This window comes from Leptopilina boulardi, unplaced genomic scaffold (genome assembly GCF_019393585.1).
Source record: "Leptopilina boulardi isolate dan_hultmark-lab unplaced genomic scaffold, ZJU_Lbou_2.1 LbouV2_244, whole genome shotgun sequence".
Taxonomy (NCBI): domain Eukaryota; kingdom Metazoa; phylum Arthropoda; class Insecta; order Hymenoptera; family Figitidae; genus Leptopilina; species Leptopilina boulardi.
This window is the reverse complement of record NW_026137801.1, coordinates 725,817-752,224: the sequence shown is the minus strand read 5'-3', so window position 1 is coordinate 752,224 and position 26,408 is coordinate 725,817. Positions and strand designations below refer to the sequence as shown.

The window sequence follows — 26,408 nt, the reverse complement described above, 5'->3', positions numbered from 1 at the left end:
CCGTACACGTGTGGCCTGATCTAAGTCTGGTAATAACGTTTATCCAAGCTTTGGATAAAGGGATATCCTTAAAACAGGGTCTCTATCAGAAAATGGTCACAGTTACGTCAACTAGGCCTTGCGATCAGGGAGAAGAGTTGTTTTAATAAGATCTGTTAAAGAAAGGAAAAGGGAATTCTGTTTACAGTGACATTGACCGCTTTGCACACTTTCTCTATCCTATGGTTGCCAACAAAACCGGAGTCCGAAGGTACCCAAAGAAAGCGAATTTCAACATTCTGTGGGGACTCTGAAGGCGGGAAAGGGTGTATAAAGTCGAGAATAGAGTAGAATAATTCGAGATTATCCTTATATTTTAAACAGTTTGCAATGCGATACACAGCCAACAGCGAATCTGTGATGCTAAGCATATTCTAAAGACTCTGCTCTCGTGCGTACTTCACTGCCCTGAAAATAGCGTACAGTTCTGTGGTAAGTAACGAAAGAATTGGCTGCATAAATATACTGCCACACCGGTTTCTGGAATAAAAGAAGCATAGGTGAAAATCAGCTCCGCGTGAGGGAAATTTTCATTAAGAAACCTTCTGAGCACCTCCTCAGGATTCGAATGAACAGCTAAAACGGCTCCAGATTTTGTATCACACTTCGGGAAATAGGTAAGGGCATTTCAATGCCAATCAAAGAAGTGCTGTCTTTTTGTTCTAAAAATAATGAGAAGGATGGGGATCGTGCGCTTAAAGGCATTAAGTAGTGAGAGTTTCGCCTTGTTCAATCCGAAAAGGGAATTCCAAGAGTTCTGCCATAAAATTTGATTAAAGAGGTCAATGGGTTGTCCGTCCACCTAAAATTTCTAGCCATGAGCATATTTGCCAGGTATGCGCATCTGAAGTAGAGGGGGAGTTCTCCCACCTCAGACAATAGAAAAAAGGTTGCGGTTGATCTCATCCAACCCAGCGATATTGTTAAAGCCGCGAACTGAATCTTCAGGTTCGAACGAGCAAAGTCAGAGAAAAGAGTAGAACCCCAGTCCAGGATTGCGCGAATGAGGTTACGATAAATCATGAGCACAAGAACCGGGGAGGTCCTCTACGTAACCCGGGATACAATCTTCAGAATCCCCAACGCAGCGCTCTAACTGCTTTATCCGCTAGCATCTTAATATGAGGAGCCCAATTAAGTTTCCGGTCCAGAAGGATGCCCAAGTACTTCATAGCAGGAAAACAATGTATCTCCGTATTTCCTATAAAAAATGTATGTTCTCGAAGTTTTTTCTAGATTTCGAGAAAATGCAACCAGTTTTTGCCCAAGTCACTCCCATTGTTTTGAGTCAGCGCGACAGGTTGTTATGCGCTTCCGTGACTTTTTCCCAGATCTTTTCCGGATTTTTAAACTTGGTATATAAGAGAAGATTGTCTGCATATACATATAACGAAATCGAAGTCCCGCGGCAAAAACTCTTCAATCCTTCTAAGGTAGAGATTGAAAAAATAGGAGACACAACTCCGTTTTGGGGGTCTCCAACACCACAGACTCTTGGTTGCTCGTTGTCCGAGGTAAAAGAGATTAGTCTTTTAAATGTTATGAAACTAATGAAGTTGTTGATATTAGAGTGGACATCCAGTTCAATCAATATCGCATTCAGGATACCCGATCTGACATTGTTGAATGCTCCTTTGATGTCAATGGATGTCGACAACGTGTATCAAGTCTCTTGATTCAACATCGTGCTCTAATTTAACTCGAATTAGTTTTTCAAATATTTTTGAAAAAACTGAAGTCAGAGCAATGGGGCGAAAACCCTTGCCCCCTGGGTTAGGGATCAAGGTAACCTGTGTCTTTCGCCAATCTTCTGGGAAGAAGGATGACAAAACCATTGAAACAGGAAACTTTATAATTTAATAAAATTTACAAAACGTGACTCCTTCACCCAGCGCGATCTAGGTTCAAAATATTGCTGGGGTTCAATTGAAAATATACACTTAATCAATAAATCTAACTGAGCCGACTCCACACAAAATTAACCTTTCGAAACAATTACAATGGTTGTCGAACGATCCAAAAGTGAACCGGCATATAAGAAGGAATTCCATCGCTATAGGATCTTTAAACTCTTCATTATTTCACCCGTGATGCCGTCAAGATCCGGTCTTGGCTTACTTGTTTCAATAGCCAGTTCGAGTTCCTTCTTTGTAAACACGCGAAATTCCTCATTCTCGAAACAGGATGAAGACTTTAAGTAAGGAATATTGACAAAAGGGACGTCTCCCTGATTAAATCGTTTCTAAAGTTGATAATTTCAAGAGAACAATCGTCCTTTGAGATATTAGTTTTTAGAAGAGCAGACCGCAAAGAAAGGGCTCTAACAATTCTCCACAGCTCTGCTGTTCCTTCCCCCGGGAACATATTCTCACAAAATGATTTAAATCATAGCATTTTTTGTTTCCTAATTAAATGTTTTAGATGATCATTCTTTTTTTTCAACTCCAATCTATTGTTTAAGGATTGATTCTGTCCTCGAGTATTTTGTTCCTTGTTTTAATTGATTAACTTTATGTTAATACCAATCATGTCATAAAATGAACCGAATTTAATTAGGTGGTACGTTTATTCTGGAAGCACGAAATAAATATAACATTTTTATTGCACTGCTATTTCTGACGTGGAACACATTCCAGTTAAAAGTATTATGTAAGTTGATGAAATTATCACTCGGTTGGTAAATATAAAATAGAATCTATCAATCTTTCCGAGTCAAAAAAGTAAAAATTAAAACACGATTATTTTAACGTCTCGACGGTACTACCGTCCTCTTTAGAACTGCAAAAATTTTATTATTTTGAAAAATTTGTTTACAATTTTAAAAAATCCCCAAAAAATTATAAAATTAAAATAAATACCATTAAAGAAAAAAGAAAAAAAAATATATGCACTGGAATTTTAGTCTAACTTCAAGGAATGATATTTTATAAAAAAAATCCCAATTTTCAGGAAACCTACATCCAATGTATTTGAGTGTGCTCTTTCCGAAAATGCTATCAAAAAAGGCTTAAAAAATGTTAAATAATGTTTATTTGCAAAATAACATGATTTTTTAATGGTTTTTTAATAAATTTACAAATATTTCGAAAGGAAAACAATTCTTCCGACAGCAATCTAGTATATAAATCGTGCACTCGATTGTTAAACTTCAAACAAAAAATATTTCCCCCCTCCTCCAGACTTTTATTTTTTCAAAATGGCGTCGAAAAGTTCAAAAAATTATAAAAAATAATTTAAATTTGCCAAATACTTTAAAGTTGACGAATTTAGCTAAAAATATTTACTCGGGGGGTTTCGGGGTTGCTGATTACGAATTTGATGTCAGAATTTGAAAAATCAAAATAACGGATTCAATATGGGGAGTAAACATTTTAAAAGTCGACAATTTTTTTGATATATTTTTTAGTTTTTTTTCTTTTCAATTCCTGATATTATTATTTTATTTACTTTTATATATTATGCTGTGTTTTTATTAATAAGAAACACAGTAAATAAAATATAAAATTAAAAAAAATTTATAAATAAATTAAAAATTTTATTTTAATAATAAAAATTTTATCAATAAAAAACAGCATAATATATAAAAGTAAATAAAATAATAAAATCAGTAATTGAATAGAAACAAAAAAATATTTTAAAAAACAAAAAAAAATTTTTAAAAATTGATTTTCAAAAATTATCTATCTCCCCGTGGTGAGAATCGGGCAACACCAATTAGGACTAGGTGGCTAATGATGGTATTCTAAATGGCTTTAGCAAAATTAATCGATTATAAAAATTTTTGGTTTTCATATTGGATTCGACATTTTAAATTTGGAATTTTAACATCAAATTCGTAATCAGCGATCCCGGAAACCCTAGAGTAAGCATTTTTATCTGAATACGTCGACTTAAAAATTTTTTTGATGGCTATAATGAATCCGTCATTTTGATTTTTCACATTCTGACATCAAAATCGTAATCAGCGACTCTGGAAACCCCCGAGTAAACATTTTTAGCTAAATTCGTCGACTTTAAAAAATTTGGCACATTTAAATTATTTTTTAAAATTTTTTGAACTTTTCGACGCCATTTTGAAAAAATAAAAGTCTGAAGGAGGGGGGAAATATTTTTTGTCCAACGCCTTCGGTGGAATTGTGCTATAGTACACTAGTCACCAGTGGAGGAATGAGAAATACTGAGAGTAGAGTGGGGATAAAAGGCATAATAAAAATTGTAAAATTAATAATAGATATTAACCAACTAACTGAAACTTTTAATGGTTGCTAATCACATAGTTGATGTCAAATTGACAGCTGTCATATTAACTGTCAACTTATTGTCAACTTAACATAAAATTTGTCATCAATGACACCGAAAACCCTTTTATTGAATTTTTTATTTAAAAAAATCACTTTTTATAAAACTTGACACTTGATTTGACAGCTGTCAAATTATAATGTAAGTAAAAAAAATATCAATTTTACTTTAAATTCTACACCAGCGGATCTGAAAATGTTTTTACTTCCATTTTAAAACAAAAAGGTTGATTTTCAGCAAACTTGACAGTTTATTTGACAGCTGTCAACTGTAATTTACAATTTACAGTTGTTGGACAAAGTATCATGTGCTATTCGTGGAGAACAGCGATTCTCGCTTGCGCAGAAAACTTCGAGCTCGCGAGAAATCGCACTTGTTCTCCACTCGTTGCACAATATACTATTGTTTGAAGTGTAACAATCGAGTGCACGATTTATATACTTGATAGTTGTCGGAAAAATTGTTTTTCTTTCGAAATATTTGTAAATTCATTGAAAAATCATTAAAAAATTGCGTGATTTTGAAAATTAACATTAATAAACATTATTTAACATTTTTTAAGCCTTTTTTTGATAGCATTTTCGGAAAGAGCACACTCAAATACGTTGGATGTAGGTTTCCGAAAATTGGGGTTTTTTTTCTGTAAATTATCATTTCTTGAAGTTAGACTAAAATTTCAGTGCATATGGGGCTTAATGCGTTAACACAAACTATTACTGAACTAGCCAGAATATATGGCCTTCCTAAAATTCACAAAGATAATGCGCTACTTAGACCGATTGTTTCAGTTTGTAATTCACTAACATATTTTTTAGCAAAACAACTATATAATGTTTTATTGTCAACTATTAATAAATCTATGTCTTATGTTCCAAACAGTTTCTTTTTCATTAAAATAATTAAAAATATGGTTGTTTCTGACAATTATGTTATGATTAGTTTGGATGTTAAGTCTTTATTTACTAATATTGGTACTGAACTTGTCCTTAAGAGTATTGAAATGCGATATTTTGACATATCTAAAACTTACATTACCCTAGAACTTTTGTTATCTTGCTAATTTTTAATGGAAAATACTTATTTTAAATTAAATGACAAATTCTTTAAACAAAACTATGGTACACCTATGAGCTCACCAATATCTGGTCTATTCGCCGATATTGTAATGTCGGACTGTAAAACTGTTTGTCTTAAAAAAATGTCTTTTACCTCATAGTTCTTTTTTCGATATATAGACGATATAATTACTTGTGTCCCACGTGACAGTATAGAGGAGACCATTAATGTTTTCAACTGTTATAATGAAAGATTACAATTCACTTATGAAATTGAAATTAATAATTCGATTCCATTCTTAGATGTTTTTATATTAAAACAAAATAATATTCTACTTACAAACTGGTACACTAAACCAAGCTTCACTGGCAGATTTTTAAATTTCATGTCAAAACACCCCTTTTCACAAAAAATGCGATTATTTACAATTTTGTTAATAGAACTATTATACTTTCTGATAGCAAATTCCACTCTACATATATGTAATTAAAATATTATTTAGTAATAAATTTATAATTATTATTAATTTTTTTATAAATACCAGACTCAAGCGGCTCCAAATTTGAGTCTTGACGAGAAACTGAAGCTTCAGCGCCTTTTGTTACATCCGGATGATTCCACATATTATGCAACTCTGTTATAATGGAATTCACAAAATCTCGGCCATTATCAGAGTGGAGGATTGCCGGCACGCCAAAAAGAGTGTAAATTTTCATCAGGTTCAATAAAATTTCTTCCGCTCTTTTGGATTTCAGAGCTTTTAAGTTGACAAATTTTGTCAAGTGATCTTGGTAGACCATTATAAATCTAAATCCATTGTGCTCCTGTGATTGCATATCGATTAAATCCAGTTGAGCCCTTGAGTTATATGCTGAGTGCAAAATAGGTTTAGAAACGAGGCCTCTCTTCTTATTCGTACTTTTTTTCTGGCAAACGACGCACAATTTTAAGAACTCCATTATACTTTCCCTCGTCACGTTGCAATACGAATTTTTGCACTCATATTCCATGCGATTTCTTCCTCCATGCCCAATCGTGGAATGCACATTGAAAAGAATTTCAAATAACTCTTCAGTCTTAACAAAATATAAAATTTTTTCATCGTCATTACTATATACTTTTATTTACTCTCCCTGCTTTACACAGGGTTCGAGGACCCAATTACATTTTTCTTACAAACTAATCTTTACAAAAAAAATTCTTAAAACTAAACGCAACTTATAACTAACTTAATCTACCTATCTGCCAGTGCCGGGCTTCCGTTTCCAGTTTCTTATGCTCTTTTTGGCTTCGTCATTAAAACTAGTACGAATAAAAAACAACTATCCCACCCTCCAATCACTTTTAACTTTAAACCCTCCATTCTTTCCTGTCTCATTTTCTCTAATTCATTCATCCATCTTTCACCTTGCCCGCTGTCGTCCAAAAACCATCTCACTCTCTCCTCTATTCCTTTCTGCTCTTCATCCATTCCTCGCACACACCTCTCTAACACATGTTCCCAGTCCTCTCTCTCATATCCACACATTCTACATATCTTTTCTTCCTCTCCGATCCAATACTTGCATTCTCTCATCCCCTCACCCATTCTAAACTTACATACTCTATTCCATCTTGCATACTTTTTGATTTTCTCAAGATAACTTGGCATTCCCTCCCCCCTCACCGCCCTGTACCATTTATTATGTCGTGAATTTACTATTTTTTCCCACCTTTCCTCCTTATGCTTCTTAACCCACCCTTCCAGTAAATCCTTTCCTATTCCTACCCATTACTAATTGGTTTAATTAATTTCCTGTGCCCATTCACGGAAATCGTGTCAAATCGCTTTAACAATCTACGGTCATTTGAATTCTTCTTATCATTCAATTTTAAACTTTCCACTTTTTGCATACATTCTTCATATTCGACGGAAGAAATATACGCACTATTATCTGCACATTTTGCAGATACTAAATCGTTTATAGCATTATTGAACCGGATTTTATCAACTGAAATTTCCATAGCGCGTGAAATAGAAAACGCGTCGTCAACTTTAGACAGTTGATTACACACTAATCGATTGGTATATAGTGACATTGCAAAATCATTACTGTCGAAATTTGACTTCAAAGGCAATAATATAAACTTTGTTTATATCCTGATTTTAGCTAGGTATAGCATTTCAGACATTGCCCAAGATAGGAAAACCTGAATAACATGAATTTTTCAGACAATGTCCACATTGCCCAAAGTGACTGGGCAAGGTCGACCTTTCCCAAAAATCGACAATGACCGTAACATATATAAACATTTTCAAATCTTTACTTATTGACAATAGTTACCCGTCTAATCTAATAGATAAACATATTAAAATACGAATCAATTTTCTAAGATATAATAAACAACGCCCTAATAATAAAACAATAATTTTTAATGGCATACCTAAAGTTGTTTTGCCATATTTTCCTGATCTCTTTGAGAAAAGCTCATCTGCTCTAAATAATTTTAATATAACTACCATCCCTAATAATTATAATAATAATAATATAATTAAAAGAGTTAAAGATCCTGCCATAAAATCTAATACTACTAATGTAGTTAATAAGATCAACTGTCAAAATTGTACAGCCTCATATGTCGGACAAACAAAAAGAAAGATTGGTGTTAGAATGAAAGAACACATGAATTTGAAAGACAATGTCATACTTGATGCACTTGTCGGTCACCTTCTCAATGTTGTTTTTCTGTTTTTATCTAATTATATGTTTACTTTTTAAGTTTCATTGACCACGTGTATTTTTTTATTTTCTCTGCCTTCATCGTAATTTTATTTCTTGACCATCGATGACTTTGAAATTTTATTTGTTGCACTTGTTTAATTTTATTCCTTCAGTTTATCTGCATTTGCCATCGCATGATGATGCGTTCGCGATGTAATTGTTACTTTATTTGTTATATTGACAATGAGCCAATTTGGAATGTTATTTGATTTCGACATATTTTTTCTTTAATGTTATTTATTTTAATTTTATAATTTTTTTGTGATTATTTTAAATTGTAAACAAATTTTTCAAAATAATAAAATTTTTGCAGTTCTGAAGAGGACGGTAGTACCGTCGAAACGTTAAAATAATTATGTCTTAATTTTCACTTTTTTGACTCGGGAAGATTGATAGTTTCTATTTTTTAAATCATTAGGAGTGTCTTTGAAAAATCGAGAAATGTATACCAAAAATTTATTTCATTCCTGTAATGTAACTTAGACAGGACATGTTATTCTATACCAAAACAATAGTAAATTTGTTACAACAACGATTCAACGAATTTTGAATATGGGGATTATTGGATCCCAATTTAAAGATTTTAACGTTCGTTAATTAAAAATCTTGAAACTCGATTTTAAACAAATTTTTGTTAGATATATGCTATTAAGGGGTAAGGCCACCATGTGCGTGACAAAAACAAAGGCCAATTTCGGGAATTTTTTTAAAAAAATATATGAAAATCTATCAAATTTCCCTTTTCAGTAATTTATTATTTATGCTAAAAGGTACAAAAATATATATTTACAAATTTTTTTTCAATAAAATTACTCCCTCCAGGATCCGCTTAAACGGATGTCTTTTTTTATGTCCAAAACGGTCGGAATAGCTGCACCTACAAATTTGAACTTAAAATAAAAATCTATATATTTTCCTTTAATGTATGTCATTAACTATTAGACTACGTAGAGTTTTTTCGATATGTTGCAAACTTTTTTTTTATAAACTATTAAGTAATTAAATTTGAATGAAAAAATTGTATTTTTGGTTCATATACTCGCCATTTTTCGAAAAAACAATATTTTCAAAATCCTCTACGTGGTCTACTAGTTTATGACATACATTAAAGGAAAATATATGGATTTTTATTTTAAGTTCAAATTTGCAGGTGCAGACATTCCGCCCGTTTTGGACATAAAAAAAGACATCCGTTGAAGTGGATTCTGGAAGGGGTAATTTTATTGAAAAAAAATTTGTAAATATATATTTTTGTACCTTTTAGCATAAATAATAAAGTACTGAAAAGGAAAATTTGATAGCTTTACATATATTTTTTAAAAAATTCCCGAAATTGGCCTTTGTTTTTGTCACGCACATGGTGGCCTTACCCCTTAAATAACTAATTTGGTCAAGTGCTTCTAGCAATAATAAAACAGATGTTAAATTTTCGATTTACCATACTGACTCTACTCAAAAAAATTCTACGAAAGTAAATAACATACAATGCGAAGAAAACATAAAGCCATATCAGACTTATAAATTAAGGGGGATTACTCATGAGAAGTGTGCAAAATATGTCAAAATTCAACATTTTTTTCTCGCTTAGTTAATTATAAAATTTAAAAAGACTTTTTGCGTATTGAAAAGTATAATTTGCAGTATTAAAAACAATTAAAAATTTTTTATTTTTGTATTGTGTTAGACTGTAAAGGGCGTCATAGTCGACGCTTCAATTTTGAGACGCTCTACAGTTGCAGACCTAGCGCACTCCCCAGTGATTTAAAACCAAAAATCAAAAAATAATCTTAAAGTTAAGGTACTAATGTAGTGGTTATACCTAAAATTACCTTAAAAAATCAAAATTTAAAAAAATGGCACTACTTTAAACAAAAAAGTTGAAAACTGACGTTTTTTCCCGCCATTTTATTGTTTAAAAACATATTAAAATTTTTTTTTTAAATTTTAAGTATAACCACTAAAGAACATATTTTTGAACAATATGCAAAAAAAAATTAAGCCAAAATATCCATCCGTTTATTCACAATCCCTACAACCGATTTAAAAAACAACGTTTTGAGAAAATCGCAGTTAAAGTTTAAGTACGCTTTTTTGGCTTTAGTGTTAAATCCTTCATATCTTTAAACAAAATCAATATTTTTAAGTCAACTTTGGTGCGTTTTTTTCCGGAAGTATAGGACTATTAAATTATGTAGACAAGATCATAATCAGCGACCCCGAAAACGTTAAGATACTAAATTTCAAAAAAATGCAGTAACATTTTTTTCAACATATGTATACATAAATTGTACCATAACTTTTAATAGGAGCTAAATTTCGTCATAAAATTTTTGATGTGTACTCTAGAGATATTAAGAATTGTAAAAAAGCAAAAAAAATTGAAAACAATTTTTTTCTCATGAGTAATCCCCCTTAAAGAATATTTATCATTATATTTGTTATTGTAGGTGAAATGCGTGGGAATGCACTTTACACGAGTATTCCTCCAGGTCTAAGTATTCCACCCCCAGGCTTATGCTTGCCTTCTCCAGAACAAATGTCAATGGGATCTGGCATAAACACACAATATGTTCATGTTGGTTTTCCAACAATGAATCACATGCAACCATGGACGGGACAGGTTCTGATGGGCAATCAGTTAATGTATCACACAGGTGAAATGTTGGCGTATCCACCCTCTCCATTAGTTAGTCGCCAATCATCACCCTCCCAATCACGATCTCCTAGTCGCAATAACTCACCATCTCGAAAAAACAGTTCAGTAGCTCGCACGTCTTCTCAAGTTACTCAAACTGTATCTAATGTTCTGTCATCAACAAGCTCCTCCAATAACCAAACGAATATCGCAAGTTCCTCTGCTTCTTTCTTACCTCCTCCCACAGCAGCTTCCATGAACAGAAGTTTGCCTAGTCAACCACCTTTACTCCATCCACGGTCCAACCCTCCGCCAATAATTAGCACAGCTTCTTACACTCATAACAATGCTGAAATCTCAGCTACTCATTGCTCATCTTTGGCAAAGCAACCACCACCTCGTTTAAGATCAACAGGTTTTTGTGATTCTTTAAGAGAAACTCTAGGAAAGGAAATGCCCAATTACAAGGGAAACCTACAAAATTTCACTCTTGATGAGGTAAGGCTTCAACAATTATTATTTGCTTGCCAATGTGTCCTTTAACGATGATTTATTTGTCAATTATGCACTATATTTAAGGGGGAGTGACACCTTTAAGGTCTCTTTTGAAATTGTTTTTCATGAATTTTTTTAAGTCACAGGAATAAATTAAACAAAATTTGGTTTCGAGTACTTTATTTGTTAACTTTTTAAGTTTACTAAAATATATTTATACTTCAAAAAAGTTTAAATTTGTTGACTGTAGATGCCGCTAAAGTTGGTCTCGTTTCTCTGCAGGGCAAATCGGTGGGCAAGATTCCGGTTAGACCGTTTAATATGAAACAAAAATTCAAATTTTTTCTGAATCTGTGATAGATTTAGCTTTAGAGTACGTAGGATATTTTAAAAATATTAATGTTTGTGGAATGGGCAGCTATTTCAAGGAAAAAGTCGATTTTTAGGGCGAAATTTTTTCAAAAAATCTATTGCCAAAAAAAAAACCAATAAAAAATCCGCTACGTACTCTAAAGCATTAGTAAATGACGATCAAAAAAAAACTATGGCCGAAGTTAATCCGTCAAAACTGTTCGAGCTAGACTGACCACCGTTTTAAAAAATGTCATTTCGAGAAAAACGCGTTTAAAGTTTTGACATGAAAACTTCAGGCCTCGGATTATACGACTTTTTCGACTATTTCCGACTTTTTTTGACTTATTTTAATAAAATGCGACTATTTCGACTTTTTTTTACATTTTTAAAAAAGTTTTTTAAATAAAATATATTTTTTTTTTTAGTAGAAAATGCAGATCTTTTTCACATCTTCTTTATTTCAATTATTTAACAAATTTTTAACTAAAATTTTTCACTAAATTAATTATTTTTAATAATTTTAATGAAATTCATCACAAATTCAATTATTTCAAATTATTTTTCAATTAAAATTTTTATAAAAATTAACAATTATTTATAATTTAAAAAAAATATCAAATAAAATTACCAAAAATGTTTAATTCAAAATCATAAATCAATTCAAAATCAAATAAAATTGAATTATTTTCAAAAATTTCAATTAAAAATCAACTAAAATTCAATTATTACCCAAAATTTCAATTCAAAATTAATTATTTTAAAAATTTTCAATCAAATATCAATTAAAATTAAATTATTATCCAACATTTAATTGAAATTCAATTATTTTCCAAAACTTCAATTCAAAATCTTTTAAAATTCAATTATTTTCCAAATTTTCAATTCAAAATCAAAGAAAATTCAATTATTTTCAAAATTTTCAATTAAAAATCAACTAAAATTAAATTATTCTCAAAAATTTCAACTCAAAATTATTTATTATTAAAATTTTCAATCAAAAATCAACTAAAATTGAATTATTATCAAAAATTTCAATTATAATTCAATTATTTTCAAAAATTTGAATTTAAAAGCTTCTAAAATTTAATTATTTCTAAAATTTTTTGAAATTTAACTATTTCAATTATAACTCTAAGGAAATTCAATTATTTTTAACTATTTTTATAATATTCTTTGAAAATTCAACTATCTGAAACCATTTTTCAATTAAAAATGGTTTTCAAATTATTGTATTTTTGTCTGCAGTTTCTAATAAATTTTTTAGTGAAAAAAAAATTTTTTACATAAAAATCACTTGAAGTTCAATTAATTTCAAAAATCTCAATTGTAAATCTTTGAAAATTTAATTATATTTAAAAAATGTTATCTAAAATTATTTGATAAATTTTTTTTAGTTCTGTAAAATTTAATTATTGTCTAAAAATTAACAAAATCTTTTGAAATTCAATTATTTCTAAAAATTTCAACTTTAACCCTACCAAAAGTATTATTATTTAAAAAAAAAATTATTTAAAAATCTGTAAAATGTTTTTGTTAAAATTAAAAAAATCGACTTTTTCGACTTTTTTTGGAATATAAATTGACTAAAACGACTTTTTTTGTGCCTTTAAGTCGATCCGAGGCCTGAAACTTATAAAAAAATGAAATCAACGTTAATCTGCGATGCTTGTATCGTATAATTGGCCTTCTACATTAATATTGGCTTCATCTTCAGCCTTTCGAGCGGCTGTGAGCGCAAAAGAACGCAATTGTTACCACGGTAAAAGACAAAATAGCCGATAGCGCTATAAAGCACTCGAAGCGCTCTTGGACTCCTGCAGATTTCAATTTTTTTCACATAAAATAACTTCCAAATTGCTTTTGCTGATATAATTTCTATTCTACACATCATAAAGTATCGTTTAAGAAAACAAAAAAAATCGATTTTTTTTCGGGTTAAAGGTGTCACTCCCCCTTAATGAGAGCTAGAAGATTGTGTAGGTTCATTATTAACACAATACAACTAATTTATTATTTATATATTTATAATCCGAGTCAGAATTGGTAGTAATATGGTTAAAAAAACTCTTTTTTTTAATGTTTCGATAGACAATGCTGTTTTCATCAGATCTAAAATTTATTTTACTATATTATAAATTTTGTTTTTAGTAATTATATGTAACACAATTAAATCAAAATTTAATTTAAACAATTTTTTTAGAGTTAAGTAAAATATTTAAATCAATGCTTAACTTTATGATACAAGATCACCATGCATATATACATCTATTTCATTTATATAAACAAATTACACAATAATAAATTAATTTTATCTCAACGACTACCATCTGAACATTTTAATAATAATATTGAAAAACGAAATGTTAATAATTCGAAATACTGTTCTATTCTGTTAACTGAACACTATAATTGAATATATTAAATAAATTGAAAATTTTATCTCATGCAGTGAGGTTAACTAAACCATTTCAAATATATTTGAATGATATTATAACTAATTCAATAAACCCTCCAAAATCGCAAGTAAAAAATGGTTTCCAACTAATTGAAAACTTAAATGATATTACAATACTTGATAATTATATACTTATCTCTTGATGTCAAATCAATGTCAATTAAAAATCAAATAGTTTTAGCAATAACTAATAACTAATTTAGCAATAAAAAATATGGGAACAAATTAAATGGGTTTCCCGCTTGTCATCACCAATATTCGCTACAATTTAGTGGATACGGCAATAACATTATGCGATATCTAATTTCACAAAAGCAATTTACAAAAAATCTAACAAATGTTATTAAATAATGGATATCCTACTCATTTCATCACAAGTAATATTAACCCCTTCGTTGACAGAAGAAATTCGACAAAAAGTGCCCAATTAAAGTTAATTTATCTAATAATAAAAAATATTACAATAATGTGTCGAAAAATTTTATGATTACACTGGGTAACAAAAAAATGGTCATGTTGTGTTTATTTTAAAATTCCTGTGTTTATTGAATATTTGGGTGTCAAGGATAACGAAAATATAAAAAAAAAATTTAATTTGTTCAGTTCCCTAAAAATGGGGGTTAAAGTGTAAAAAATGGCTTTTTTGGCACTTTTTGAAGTACTATGAAAGGAAAACGTGAGGGCTTGGAAAGCTTTAATAGGGCTCAAAAGATAGCTTAAACCTTCAACTTTAAGACCCAAAACTGAAATATCATGCAATAATTGCGGAGAACCTGTATTTAACGCATAACTCATAATGTTTCATTGAATTTGCAGTTTAAATCATTGGGAATGTATGCTTGACATGTAGCGATTCTCCAAAATCGGAATTGCTTGAAACTAGTCACTTAGAGATTTTCTGGGTTGCTGATTACAAATTTAAGGTTAAATTTTAAAAATTCAAAATAGCGTATGCGGTACGGCAGACGATATTTCAGTTTTGGGTCTTAAAGTTGAAGGTTTAAGCTTTCTTTTGAGCCCTATTTAAACTTTCTATGTCCTTACGTTTTCCTTTCATAGTACTTCAAAAAGTGCTAAAAAAGCAATTTTTTGATACATTAACCCTCTTTTTCAGGGAACTGAACAAATCAAAAAAAAATTTTTTGTATTTTCTTTTTCCTTGACAGCTAGATTTTCAACAAGCACAGGAGTTTTGAAATAAACACAACATGGCCATTTTTTTGTTACCCAGTGTTATCAATAATTGAAAATCACTTATTATTTTTATTTTATTTACCCACTAACTTAAAAATTTGACTGTTGTCATCTTCACATACTTCCTAAAATTATGACAATTAGTTTGTATTGTACCGTCTTTGTGAGTACTTGTTGTTTGTTTGACAATTATTATTTATTTATGTTTTTAATTTAATGTCATTTTTTTGCTTCTAACTAAAAATGTTGGGTGTACTTTCGAAGTAGGGGTACCTTTGATCTTAATGAAACTTGGTATACTAACGTATTTTGGTGCGCTGATTACGAAAATGATAGTGAAAATTGGCGCAAATTTGATTATCATGGTAAAAACCATAAAAAACACCATAAAATCATGGTTTTTTGAGATTATCTCGTAAAAAACAAAAAATTTCGAAAAAAAGGTTTAGACAAAAGTTCACTGCAAAAAGAAGTATCTTATTTTAAGATGTTTTGGTCGCCTTTTTAAGATGTTTTTTACAACTTGCTTCTAAGTTATCAAAAACATCTTAAAATGCATTAGTTTCTTAAGATATAAGATAGATAGGAAGATACTTTTGGTAACTTGCTTCCAATGTGTCTTATAATAAGATACTTCTTTTTGCAGTGTTGTAGATCTGAAAAAAACACACATTTTATGTTTTATGCATTTTTTATCAAAAGTCATTATTTTTCGAGAAAAATCCAAAAAACGATGATAATCAAATCATATCATATGATAATCAAATTTGCGCCAATTTTCACTATCATTTTCGTAATCAGCGCACAAAAATACGTTAGTATACCAAGTTTCATTAAGATCGGAGGTACCCCTACTTCGGAGATATATCCAAAATGTTTTCGAAATTAAAATTTAAAGTAATATTTTATTTAGCTCTAAAAGAATTGTTTATATTAAATTTTCATTTGTGTTACATATAATTACTAAAAACAAAGTTTATAATATGGTGAAATAAATTTTAGATCTGATGTGGACAGCATTATCTGTCGAAACATTAAAAAAAGAGTTTTTTTAACCGTATTACTACCAATTCTGACTCGGATAAATCGATCAAATTGTATATATTTTCTATAACTTATACACCGAGTGATTCTTCCAAATTTTTATTTAATGATAAATAATATTTAATTGCACATAATTATTAATATTTTCGTAGTTATGGATTAGCTTATCGATTGGAAGACAGTAACTAAATTTTATTTTTTTTTATTTCAACTACTATTTTGAAAATTCTCAAAATGACAAAACCAATATTTATTAGATATAAGTTTATATTTTGTGAGTTTGTTCGGAGATGCTAAGGTACATACACAACTGAATGCATGTTATTTACAAAAATTTTCACTAAATACACTAGACGCTTGATCGTTGCGCTCGATCAGTGTGTGTGACAAACTGCAGAGTAAGAACCGAAATCCTTCCTACAATTATTTGTTTGACACTAACTTATACGAACCAGGCACTTCTCAGTATCAACTTTAATAGTAAAATTTTAAAAAATTACGTTATATCTATTTCTAGACATTATCTTTGCAAATTATTATTTTTTATCTTCTTCTTCTATTTTCTATCTTTCCAAAACCTGCAAGAATTCTTTCAATAAAACAATATTAAATTCTTATATTTAGAATCAATAATCTGTACTCATCGAGTAGGTACTTATACCATTATTACTAGCAATTTATTGAAAGTCTTTTTAAAAATATGTTACAGATTTCGAGAAAAAATAAAAAGCATTTGATTTCAGTTCGAAAATAACAGAAATTCCCCTTAAAGTAAATAAATGTTATTTTTTTATTTTCAGATAAGGCAGATGAGCGATGAAGATCTCAGAGATATTGGATTAACTTCTAATGCTGTTGGGCAATTGCGAAACATTGTAAAAAGTCAAACTTCAAATGGATTAAGTCAAATGACCAGCGATAAGAAAGGAGAATATCTTAATAATTCATCGAGTATTGGAGATCAAAAGGATAACGAGGTAATTCTTCTTCAAACATTTTTCTGGAGAAAACTATTTATTTTAACCCATTAACGCCGGGATGTACATTATCTATGACCTTTTTAAAAGCGAAGAAAAATATAATGCCGATAAATAGTAAACTTTTGTTTATACTTTATACATATAAAATCGCGTCAGCGTCATAGGTGGGGTTAAATGGATGGAAAAACAGAGCCCATTGTAATTGTCTGAAACAAAAATCATTGGTATATTTTTAATCCTATAGGCCACGAGCACAAACTAAATCATCTCACTACATTCTCCAATTAAATTCCGGATTAATCTGAAATTAGTTCGAATATAGTCAGGCTTCTGTTACCCGAAATTAGTCCGTTTACCCGATTTGTGGAAGTAGTAAATATTCGGAATTAATCAGGTCAATTCCGGACTGATCTCGGATTTATTTTTTCGTCTGGACTGATTGCTGACGAATCCGGATCATTTTCGGACTAATTTGGACTGATTGGTATTTTTAGGTCCAAACTTTTTAGATATTTGTTAGCTCTTGATAATTAAAATGTATTATTTTTTTATTTTTATTTCACTTGTTTTAATATTGTCAATTTTAATCATACTATTTTAATGTTAATTCTTCATTCTATGTTATGTTTGTAACAAAATAAATTTTATTCTATTTAATACCATTCTGCAGTTGTCAGACTTTTGTTTTCTTGAGAGTAGTAGAGTCTGTTTTTGGTTTTTGTTGTATGTTTTTATGATTTCTGCTGTTATAATCATCAAAAATTGTTATATTTTTCATCTTTATCATTGGTATTCAATTTTAGATTGAAATGAATTTTTGAATTATCAACATATTATAAATTGTATTGTACTTAAATGATTGTACTCATGGTTTCCTGGGACAAAATACAGAAATAATAATAATATATAGTTTTCAGAAAATTTGTGGTGATTTATGGGTAGTTTAAAGAAAAAAGTGGGCACTTAAGTTGCATAACAAAATTTATAATTCTTGTAAAACTGTAATGAAATGTTGATGACACTGGTACTGTCCTAGGGATGAAGTTAACTTGGCTTATACATTTTGAAAATGTATTATGTATATTAAAGTAGGCATTAAATTCACTCGTCGGCATCTCGTAATGTTACAGATGTCCTCTGGCTTGGAAAATAGTGACGTGAATATGAATGCCAAGTCATTATCAGGGCAAGAACATTCACCAATTCCTCAACATCAGAGCCATTACAGTGTACCAAATATTCGGCGTTATCCAAATATACCACCTATGGATCCTTCGAATATGCAAATGTACGCCACACCTCCAATGTATGCAGCTCAAGCTCCACCATGCTATGCATGCCTTGCGGTTCCCTTGGCTGGAGTACAAAATCGATATTCCAGGTAATATATTTTACAAAACAAAATTTAATATTTACAAAAAAAATTTACAGTAGAGAAAGAAATAAAAATTTTTAAGTTATTTTTATTTTTTGGTAAATATATACAAAATAGCAAAATTAAATTGAAATTTTGAATTTACAGATGTAATGCTCAACATGTTTACTGTTTGGGACAACTGCAGGCTTTGAGGTTAGACCCTGAGAACAATCGACATTGTTCTCAAAGTAGTAGCTCGGAGAGCACAGGGAGTCGCTCTCCGCCTGAAACACCTCCGGCAGCTGCCTGGGTGGGTGGTGCGGAAGTGAATCCTTCAATACCATCGGCTACGGATCATCTTGGTTCAACGCCGGTTCATTCTGTTGCATCATCTCTTCTTCCTCAATCACAACCAATGCCACCACCGCCCGAAAGGCAGCGAAATAGAAAAAGTCAAACACACGTTGTGCGACATAAAAGTCAAATGGTAAATGGAGCAGGACTGCCAAACGTTCAACATTGCATGTCATTTCCTATGCCACCGCCTCATTCACAGTTTACGTATTTACCGCACGGTCACTATCCAAGTATGCGACCAAGTAGTGGAGTTTATTCGAATTTTTCACCGGCGGTGTTTGCTCGGCCTGCATTTCCGACCACTTATCAACCCAATGGAGAGATGATGTACCCTTATCATGGGCTTCCAGGATCGGGAGGAACTCCGCCACCACCTCAGAATTCTATGCCTCCACCTCAGCCCTACATGCCACCGCCACCTGTAGTAACTTACACACCTGCCGTCCCCCCTGCGAAGATATCGTGCTACAACTGCGGCAGCAACAGCCATCTTGCAACTGACTGTAAGGATCTAACCATGGAAGATCTTACTAAACGAGGTATAATTTATTTCTAAATACTTTTTTTTCCTTCACATTCTTGCTCATCGTTGTTCATGTTTTCAACCTAAAAAAAATTCGGATAGGGTATTTATCTGTGTCGTCCCCTCTTTTCGAATCTGGAAGAAAACTTAACTTTTGACTTAATGAAAAAAAGACTAAACAAAAAAAAGAACACGATTTTTTGTAGTTTTTTTTCCATTAAACTAAATTCTTGGTACGCATGAATAAGCTCTAAAACAACATTTTTAGAATTATGATTTAAGAGAATTTTATTCTGTAGAATATTACTTTTGCAAAATATTTCATGGTTAAAATATTAATTTATCTAAATTTCCAATAGACCGAATATTAATCAGGCATTCTATCTCAAATCGTTCCACTTTCAAAAGACGATCGCTGGCAGAGCGTTTTTTAAGTTAATTTTTTTGTATAAAACATTAAATATTTTTGTAATGTTACACACTATTTCGAAAGAGAATTTAACAACCTTTCGATAATTGGTTTAATTTAAAAAAATTTTATCATATTGGAAAATTTAGCTTGGAATGTCTACTTTATAATCCCGTTGGGCGCTTTTTGAAATTCAAAATAGCAACTTAAATATGGCGCCTAAACGACATAAAAAACACAACAAATCCACTAATATGATCTATATTATTGTTTAAAGCTTCACATATGACGATAAAAATAACCACAACATAGTTTACTTACAGAGTGATAACGTATCTCCATTCAAAATTCAAAAATTCAAAATGGCGGATAAAATTAAAAATTGAGATAGGCTCGTGAAAATTACTACTTGGGGGTTTTCGAGGTCGCTGGTTACAAATTTGATGTCAGTTTTTAAAAATAATAAATGGCGGATTCAAAATGGCGGACAAAAAATTTAAAAAATTGAGCTAATTTCGTAAAAATGTCTACATAGGGGTTTTTTTGATCGCTGATTACAAATCCGATGTCAGTTTTAAAAAAATTTTAAATGGTTGATGACAAATCTCTATTTAAAATTCAAAATGGCGGATAGAATTAAAAAATTAAGCTAGTCTTGTGATTATTAATTAAATAATCCTCACGTAATTTCCATAAAAAGTTATCTGGCGTTGTATATGATAAGTTCAAATGGCACTTTTTTACGTTCAATATAAAAAAGTTAGATCAATTTTTTATATTTTGGTCCACCATTTTAGATTCACCATTTTGATTTTTTAAAAAGTAACGATGAATTCGTAAAGATTGTCCTGAAAAACCCTTAGGTAGACATTTTAACGAGTTTAGCTCAATTTTTTGGATTTTTGGTCCGCCATTTAGAATTTTTAAAAAGTAACTTCAGATTCGTAATCAGTGACCCCGAAAACCCCCCTAGTAAACAATTTCACGTGTTTAACTCAATTATTTAAATTTTGGGCTACTATTTTAAGTATGCCATTTTGAATTTTTAAAAACTAATAACGGACTTGTAATCAGCGACCCCAAAAAACCCCGAGTAACAAAGTTTCAGTCGATTCTAAACGATTTTTCAATTTTTGTCCGCCATATTGGATCCGCCATTTTGAATTTTAAATAGAGATTTTTTGTGTTTTTTATGTCGTTTAGGCGCCATATTTAAGTCGCCATTTTGAATTTCAAAAAGCGCCCAACGGGATTATAAAGTACACATTCCAAGCTAATTTTTCCAATATGATAAAATTTTTTTAATTTAAATCAATTATGGAGAGATGGGGTGGTCCGGTTGACAAAGAACTTCCCATTATTAATTTTCAAATTATTCTTCAAATTTATTTTGTTAAAAATTAAATATAATTATTATCAGATAAAGTCTTTAGGTTATTATTATTGTTTCAAGCTAAGGGGGGAGGTGGGTCCGAGAATCGTGACGAAGTGTGACATGGGGGAGGAGGGGGTTAGCTTGTGCGTTACGTCACACTTTTTTAAATGTTTTGTGTGCAACGACCAAGATTGTTTTTAATACTTTTATTAATTTAATTTTTATCGTTTATTCATCGATATGGTAAAAAATTGATATATCGAAAGTTAAACATCGATCTCGAAACATACATGTCGGTTCTTTTGAGATAAAATTTAAAGATGCCTAGTGTAATGTATTTAAATATACCTGGTTTTGCCCCACCGTTTGGTACCCGGTTTTGCCCCGCATTGCATTTTTTAACAAAATGTAAAATTCCCAGCTTATTGTTAAGAATTTAACAATTACTTGTAAAGAAAATTACTCGTAAATAAATGCTGAAAAAGATGTTATACTTACCGAAACGAATATATCGACACAAAAAATTTTATAAGTGATTTACTTTCGATAAAAAATAATGGATTTTCTTTTGACCTAAAGTTTAAAAGTCGTATAAAATATAAAAAACAAATTTTTTTATAGTGGTTATATAATTAAAATGATGTTGGTTGTAATATAAAAGGTATATGTAATGGGTGACACAAATGGAAATAATATATCTATCATGGAAAACTGGGGGTACCCGGTTTGACCCGCCTACCGGGTTTTGACCCACTCACCCCTAATGATTTCGATTAAAAATATATTAAAACTTTTGCAATTACCTTTAAAATTTTTCTACAATAGTAATATGTCTTTTTTACAAACAACATACATTTGTAACAATTAAGTCGCATTAAATCTTAAATATAATCTCAAAACGAAGATTGATCAATTTTCTTCTGAAGTAATCTCATCCTATGTTAAATTTTTTAATTCTACATTAATTGTATCGATTTTCTTTCGCGTGTCTTCTAATAATTTCTGTTTTTTTAATAGAAAGCTCTTTAATTTTTTGAGTAAGAATTTTTCGTTTATTTATTTGTTCCTTTTCTTGAGTTTTTATTTTGTTTTTATCTTTGACTTGATTTCAAATTTTTTAAAATGTCTTTTCAACAAATTTAATAGAATATATTAGTTTTAATGTAAATTTAATTAAAATTCCCGGTTTTTATTAAAAATCCTGGTTATTTCCCGGCTTTTTTCCGGTATACAAAATTCCAGTCTAATTCCCTGTATTCCCGGTCGGTGGCCACCCTGAAATTATATGTGATGATCTAAAATATTTTAAACTATTTAACCCCTTCGCTGTGAGGAGCAAAATCTTAAATGTCAGTGGGTCCAAAATGTTAAGAAACTTTTATACTACCAAAATTTTTGAAACTGAATGCAATTAGGTTTTCGAGGTCACTGATCACGAATCTGAACTCCGTTTTCAAAAATAAAAAATGGCATATCCAATATGGCGGACATATTTTTTTAAATTCGGCGGAGTTGCTTGAAACACGTTACTCGGAGGGTTTTCGGGGTCGCTGATTACAAATCTGATATTAGTTTTTCAAAATTCAATATGGTGTGTCCAATATGGCGGACAGGAAAATTAAAAATCAATCGAATTTACTTAAAACTTATTACTCAGAGATTTTCAGTGTCATCTAAATTCAAATTTTGATTTTATAAATAAAAAACAGTGGATGAAATATAGTGAAAATCCCCGCAGTTAGCTAGTAAATACTCTCTAAATTTGAATTAATAGAAAACTACTAATTCAATAGCGAGAATGGAGCAACTAATTGAAAATAGTTAAATTCAACTGAAATATCAGTTAAAATAACTAATTGACAGTTAAATAATTTGAGGTTATGTTTGAAAATTACTGAAATATTAGTAGATTTCGTTTTGTTATTGTGTCAGTAACGTTTTCTACTAATAATTAGTGTAATTTAACTAATTTTTCAGTTATTTCTTACTGTCAATTAGTTAATTTTTACTAATTGATGTAGCGAGAATTGAGCCAGGTTTTGCGACTAATAATCAGTAGTTTTCTACTAATTCAGATTTAGAGAGTAGTTTAACAGTTATCTACAACCCTAGAGTGAACCACGTGCCCCGAAAACCCTTGAGTAACAAATTTTAAGTAAACTCTATTGATTTTTAATTTTCCTGACCATATTGGAACCGCCATTTTGAATTTTGAAAAACTAACATCAGATTCGAATACAGCGACCCCGAAAACGCCAGAGTAATAAGTTTTAAGTATAAATTTTAATCAAAACTTGCGTGACGTATTATGTGCACGACCTCCTTCTGGAAAATTAATTTTTGTTTGAATAGAATTATTTCTTTAACATTGATAGACGGTTTAATAGAAATTCTGCTAAATTAATATTTAAATATTCTACAAAAATAATATTCTACAGAGTAAAATTATATCAAATCATAATTCTAAAACAATTTGTTTTAGTGTTTATTCATGCGTCCCAAATTATCGATTTAAACTCGCTGAAGAAAAAGCCCTGAATGTCAAAATATCACTTTTAAAATGTCTACCCTATCACATATAGGCAGGATAAATTTATAAGAAATAGTTAAGAAAAACGTTTCCTAGCCGTTGCAGAAATCGCTGTTACCCGATTCTCACCACTTGGAGGTTAACGTTTTTAGGGAATCTTTTTTTTCAATTTTTATGTTTTTTTAATTAATTTCTAACTTTTACATAATATTGTGACGCGCTCTGAAAAAGGGGACCTTAGAAACAAACGAATTACAGGTTATGTTTACGGCAATTTAACATAGAATAAAAGTTTATATTTACTTTTGTAAAATTAAAATCAGTTATTAAATATTTTGGATGTAATAAAAACTTAAATATCAATTATTTCTATTGAGAGTTGATTCACTTTGTGTATTTTCAATTTAAAATTTCAAAACATAACCTATATTTTTTTGCTTCTAAGGTCCCTTTCTTCAGAGCGCATCACATATGCTTAATTAAAAGTGTCCCTCTTTGAGAAAACTCACTTTTTAACTTTAATTTCAACGTTTTTGCTGCTTCCGTTATAAGTGATACTACGTGATACTACTTTTTTGGGTAAAAGTAAGGGGTCTAATTGCTTCTTTGGGTTAAATTGCGGTTTAAAATTGTTTAAAGGGTTACCGTTTGTAAAAAATAGTTTCATAAGCTGTGTTACATTCAGCTAAAGGGCAAAAAAATATTATAAAACCGAAGTTTTGTCCCAAGTGTAAAATTAAAAGGCCAAAAGCAAACACCGTGTACATTAAAAAAATATTTTTTATACCTTAAAATTCAGGAATGCCACACTTCAATCGCTGATCGTGTTCAAAAATATAATTCTATGAACAATTTCTAAAAGTCAAATATAAATATACTTAACTTATACATGTCAAAATATTACCTTCTTTAATTGCACAATAAATAAGTAATATTAAATTAATTAATAATTAGATACTTTCTTTCTCTAGAAAACGGATACTGATTATTTAGAATAAAATTTGCTTGTCAAAAATTGGATATTGATTATTAGTGGAAATTAATTCTTCCTACAAGGAAAATACTAAAATTAAAGCAGAGATTATCGAGAAAGGATAAAATTAAAATGTAAAATTAATTGTAAGGAAAAGGATTTACATAATAGAAAACAGTGACAAAAAAATTTGATTCTGTTGCATAAAATTGACGAAATAATTTTAATTTCAGCTCAGTATCGAATAGACTACTCGAATACGAAACAACCTGGAGAGTGTTCGAGTTTAGAAAAGTGATCCCCTACCAAGGATAACCCATCCGCTATTTACCTTCTATATTGTAATTACTTTTGTCATATAATTTATAATATTATATATTTACTATATATAATATTGTCACCTTTGATAACATGTATATGAATAAGTTATACTAATGTAAATAGGATATATATTATGTATATAAAATTAGCGTGGCTGTCAGTAACAAAGATAATCAGACGCAATATCATTACCACTGCACGACTGTGTCTGAAATGTAAATCAAAATAAGAAAAAAAAAAAAAAAAAAAATACTGATCCAATTAGTCTTCAAAGCTAGCATTTTTTTAATTATCAACTTGTCATCAATCACTTTGTTATATATACCTTTGACAAGTTTTAATTTATATTAGTAACTATGTTATTATTATTATTAAAATGATTATTGTTATTATTAGTGTAAATACGACGATAAATAACTTTGTGTACAAAATATAACTAATTTCACATTCTTATTATACTTGTTTTTAGAATATATGTTGCAGATATTATAAAAAAAACCAATTTCAATGTTGATATTTCCTTATGATTTTCAACAGTAGAAATTAGAAACAGTGAAACAAAATAGAGAACAAAATTTTTAACAAAATACCGTACTTTGATATCGAATTGTATAATTCGATTTCAAATATTATGTTATTTTGTGTATGGATGTGTAAGTCTTAAAATGTAGATTTTAACACTTCCACTACTATTACTATTGTTGATTAAAAAAGAAATAACAATTAAAATATATATTGACAGAGATTTCTAATTATACAAATTAAAATTTTTTACAACTATTAGCTTAAGAGAATCTTATAATTAATGTAATGTATGTGAATAAAACTTTGATCTTTTTCCCTTTACTTGGATTAACAAACGTTATCATCAAAAATTATCAAATTGGATTCCTTGTAAGGGCAGATGTATATGGTACTAAACATCTATTTATGCTTGAAGCAATTTTTAAAATAAATCTTTTAAAAGATACTTTTTCTCATTTTTTTAAAAACATTATATCATTTAAAACATTCTACATCAGATAGGATTTGTTCCATTTTTAGAATTCCGTTTTACAAGCGACCGTGAATAAACAATCAATTTTAATCCTTTTCGATTTGGTGTACTCCACGACCCTAACTTTTAAAATTATTGACCTAAGCAGCTGAATTTTATTAATATATATTTACGTGGGGACGCATGATTATGATTGCACTGCTAACTTGATATCAAGTTAGCAGTGCAACCACTGTAAATGAAAGGATAAAAA

At 30.0% G+C, this 26,408-nt stretch overlaps 1 protein-coding gene across 2 annotated transcripts in view; it reads left to right on the top strand.

Moving 5' to 3' along the window:
• The window catches only part of LOC127280391 (uncharacterized), a 51,791-nt gene extending 25,663 nt beyond the window's left edge, over nucleotides 1–26,128 (top strand). For both annotated transcript variants that reach the window (XM_051303347.1, XM_051303348.1), the window contains exons 5-9: nucleotides 10,604–11,289; nucleotides 17,134–17,310; nucleotides 18,444–18,694; nucleotides 18,836–19,566; nucleotides 25,071–26,128. In XM_051303347.1, coding sequence (XP_051159304.1) covers nucleotides 10,604–11,289; nucleotides 17,134–17,310; nucleotides 18,444–18,694; nucleotides 18,836–19,566; nucleotides 25,071–25,135 — 1,910 coding nt within the window. In that variant the 3' untranslated portion in view covers nucleotides 25,136–26,128. The remainder of the gene's footprint in view (nucleotides 1–10,603; nucleotides 11,290–17,133; nucleotides 17,311–18,443; nucleotides 18,695–18,835; nucleotides 19,567–25,070) is intronic.
• The last annotated feature ends 280 nt before the right edge of the window (nucleotides 26,129–26,408 follow it).